The following is a 3,088-nucleotide window of genomic DNA, read 5'->3' on the forward strand; positions in this document are numbered from 1 at the left end:
AACCCTAATTGAAAGAGAAGAAAACTAGAATCACCAGTACCCTGATTGAAATCAAAAACAAGCAATTCATCAAACCCTAATTGAAAAATAAAAAATCAAGTCGTTAATCGGACCCTAATTGAATTTGAAGATGAAAATATACTAGAAGTATAAAATAATTCATCAAACCCTAATTGATGATTCATATCAAAGAAGAACATAAACTACACAAAATGGTTCCAAAAAAAAAACCTAACTGTAACAGACTAACAGTATCTTACTTACTGAACTTTGAATTAATGTTACTATGTTGAATCTTGCATTGAAGGACTGAAATCTAAAGTAAAAATGGCAGCGGCAATTTTTTTTTTTCGAAGAAGAAGAAGAGTGAAGACTGAGAGAAAGAAAGAAAAATGGCAGAAGAAAGAAGAAGAGTGAGACTGAGAGAAAGACTGAGAAAGAAGAAGAGTGAAGAGTCTGAAGACTGAGAGAAAGAAAGAAATAAGAGTGAAGACTGAAAATGGCAGCGGCAGGCTTTGCGATTAGGTTTAGATAAGAGTTCGTTTTGTATAAACGGCTAGGATTAAATGATGAGGGTAATCTAACGGTTGTTGTAGTTTAAGGCGGGTGGGCGGGTTGGGTCGGGTGACGGAAGATGCTACCTGCACCCAACCCAACATTTGGCGGGTTCAGATTTTGTGATCCATAGTCGACCCACTCCTAAATGGGTTGGTTCGGGTGTGGGTATTTTTGGGCGGATGCGGATTGGGTCGGTGGGTTGGGTCGGTTTTGTGCAGCCCTAGAAAGAAGCGTAAAACAACCATTTCATCTTTGTACAGAACTCCCAAATTACTAAATTGCACAAGTTAAAACCAGAATATGACAAGGAAAAGGTTGGCATTTTCACCTAAATTACAGCAACCTAAATTCTATATGGTTTAATGTAAATTACATAATGATTGGAATCAATTTTAGATATAAATCTATCTTGAAGAATTTATTTATTTGACAAAAAAATGACACATTTCATTAAAAAAAAAATGAAAACAACAAGAGGTGACCTCAAACATACATTAGAGTTGAAAACAAATTAAAGCAATTTAGCTATTGCTTACCATTACCCATAAGAGTATTCAAAGGGAATCTTCCAAAAATGTTTGTATGCAAGCATAGAGTGTACATTTTGTTGCACCAACAAGTTGATTCATAGATCCTGTTGCCGTCGGGCCAGTTATTTTTTTTTTCCTGGATTACATGAAAGCTATATATTCTTTAGGACTTTACCCAAACGGGTGCCTCTGTTGGGCGGCACTCATCTTAAAATGCCATTGTTTCTGAATTAAATTAAAAGAATAAAATTTTCGTATGTCTTCAAAACTTTTATAAATCTACATAATCAAAAGGCTCCCTGAAATATCTACATTCAATTCAGTTTAGATAAACATATCGATTTTTCATTAATTGAAGAAGAAAGAAAAAAATGTGAAAAGGAAAACAGAGTGCTAGAAAGAAAAGAAACTGATACATTTTTTTTCCTTCTATATTAAACATATAATTGCACAAACAAGTTCTTCCCAAACACAAATCTTACATATATCCGGATCACATATAATTTCTTTGTAAGTATATGTAATTAAGTACAATCAAAAGTAAAATTAAAGGGAAATTTCAAAAGAACCAAAAAAACGAAATCGGAAAAAGAGAAAGAAGCTTGAAGAAGATTTAGTTAGATGAGAGACGAAGCAAGGAAAATAGGTTGTTGATGAGAAGCTTTAGTAGTAGAAGTAGTTGGCAGATTCTGTTTAGCACGAACCAAACGTTTCAAGTTCTTCAACTGATTGATGAATTGTTTGTAAGCACAAACTCTAGTATTAACCGTTGATGAAATGCTGTATATCAAACTCTTTCTCAATCTCTTCAATCTATTCCCAAACTTAATCTTCAACCTGCAAATCCTAATCCTGATTGGATTACTCGATCGTGAAGAAGAAGAAACAGCAGCATCAGCTTTTTGCATAGTTTTGTAAATCATGAACTGAGCTTTTCTGTGTTTCATATCTTCTGGATCTTCCTTCTCCATTTGTGCATACCCAAATGATCCACTAGTATTCTTCATCATCATCATTATAATATTGAAATTTGTTAGGTAAGTTGATGAGAAAAAAATACTTTAAGATAGCTAGAAATAAGAAGAGAGATTCTTCTTCTTCTTAATGACTAGCTAGCTTAAGTTTTGTTTGTGAATTTGAGAGAAGTTGCGGGGAGATGCTGCATTTATATATGCGGATGACTAGATGCTGGCAACTTGACATAGAAGCGAGTGAGACAGAGAGAGGAAACTAGTTTTAATATTTAGAGTGAGACAGTTTTAGACAGATGGAGAAAGAGAGTGGAGTGCATGTGAGAAGTAATAAAAGGGCCGGTTTTGGTAGTAGTAGTAGAGAATAATGGAGGGAGCAAATTTAAGTCGTCCTGTGAGCTGGGGTACTACGGTCATGTTTAATCATTCTTTATTCCAAGGAGCTGAAACTGTCATCATCTATATTTGTCAAATAAAACCTCTAGGAAAAATAAAAATAAATAAGCATATTTGCAAGTTAAATAAAGTATAATCCGTATGATATCATTATTCACCACTTTGAAAATCAACCTGTTGAAAATTAACGATCGAAATTAAAACGGGTAGATGATGAAGTTTGGTACATCGGATTGTGCTCTTTTTTCGTAGAAATCTAGAGTTTAATAAACCTCGCGTTTTTAGGGGCCGCTCAAAAGGATTTAGGGGCCATCAATTTATACCCATCCAAAGACTCTAGTTAAGGGGTACCCTATATGATATTGAAGTTACATAAATGCCCTTCTGGTAAAACCGTATAAAAACCAAATCAAAAAAAATTCTACTCATTTCAACTCTTCTTCTTCCAGTTTCATATCTTCCGATTGTGGAAGAAAAAAACTTTCCTCGTTCAACCGAAACATCGCCGCGAATCGTAAAATCAAAACATCGTCGATTCGTTTATAAAACAATGGATAAGGGAAATGAAACCCACGGACCTAGAACCAAAAATGTTGCTCGGGGTATCGATCCAAAGATTGGGATTTTAGCAAG

General features: G+C 34.5%; 1 protein-coding gene across 1 annotated transcript; it reads right to left on the reverse strand.

Moving 5' to 3' along the window:
• Window positions 1-1,411: 1,411 nt before the first annotated feature.
• LOC113316633 lies at window positions 1,412-2,236 on the reverse strand. The gene has a single exon (XM_026564794.1). It carries the CDS (start codon window positions 2,102-2,104, stop codon window positions 1,706-1,708), a length of 399 nt encoding a protein of 132 aa, XP_026420579.1. The 5' UTR covers window positions 2,105-2,236; the 3' UTR covers window positions 1,412-1,705.
• Window positions 2,237-3,088: the final 852 nt, after the last annotated feature.

The sequence above is a fragment of the Papaver somniferum genome, chromosome 10, assembly GCF_003573695.1.
Source record: "Papaver somniferum cultivar HN1 chromosome 10, ASM357369v1, whole genome shotgun sequence".
Classification (NCBI taxonomy): Eukaryota; Viridiplantae; Streptophyta; class Magnoliopsida; order Ranunculales; family Papaveraceae; genus Papaver; species Papaver somniferum.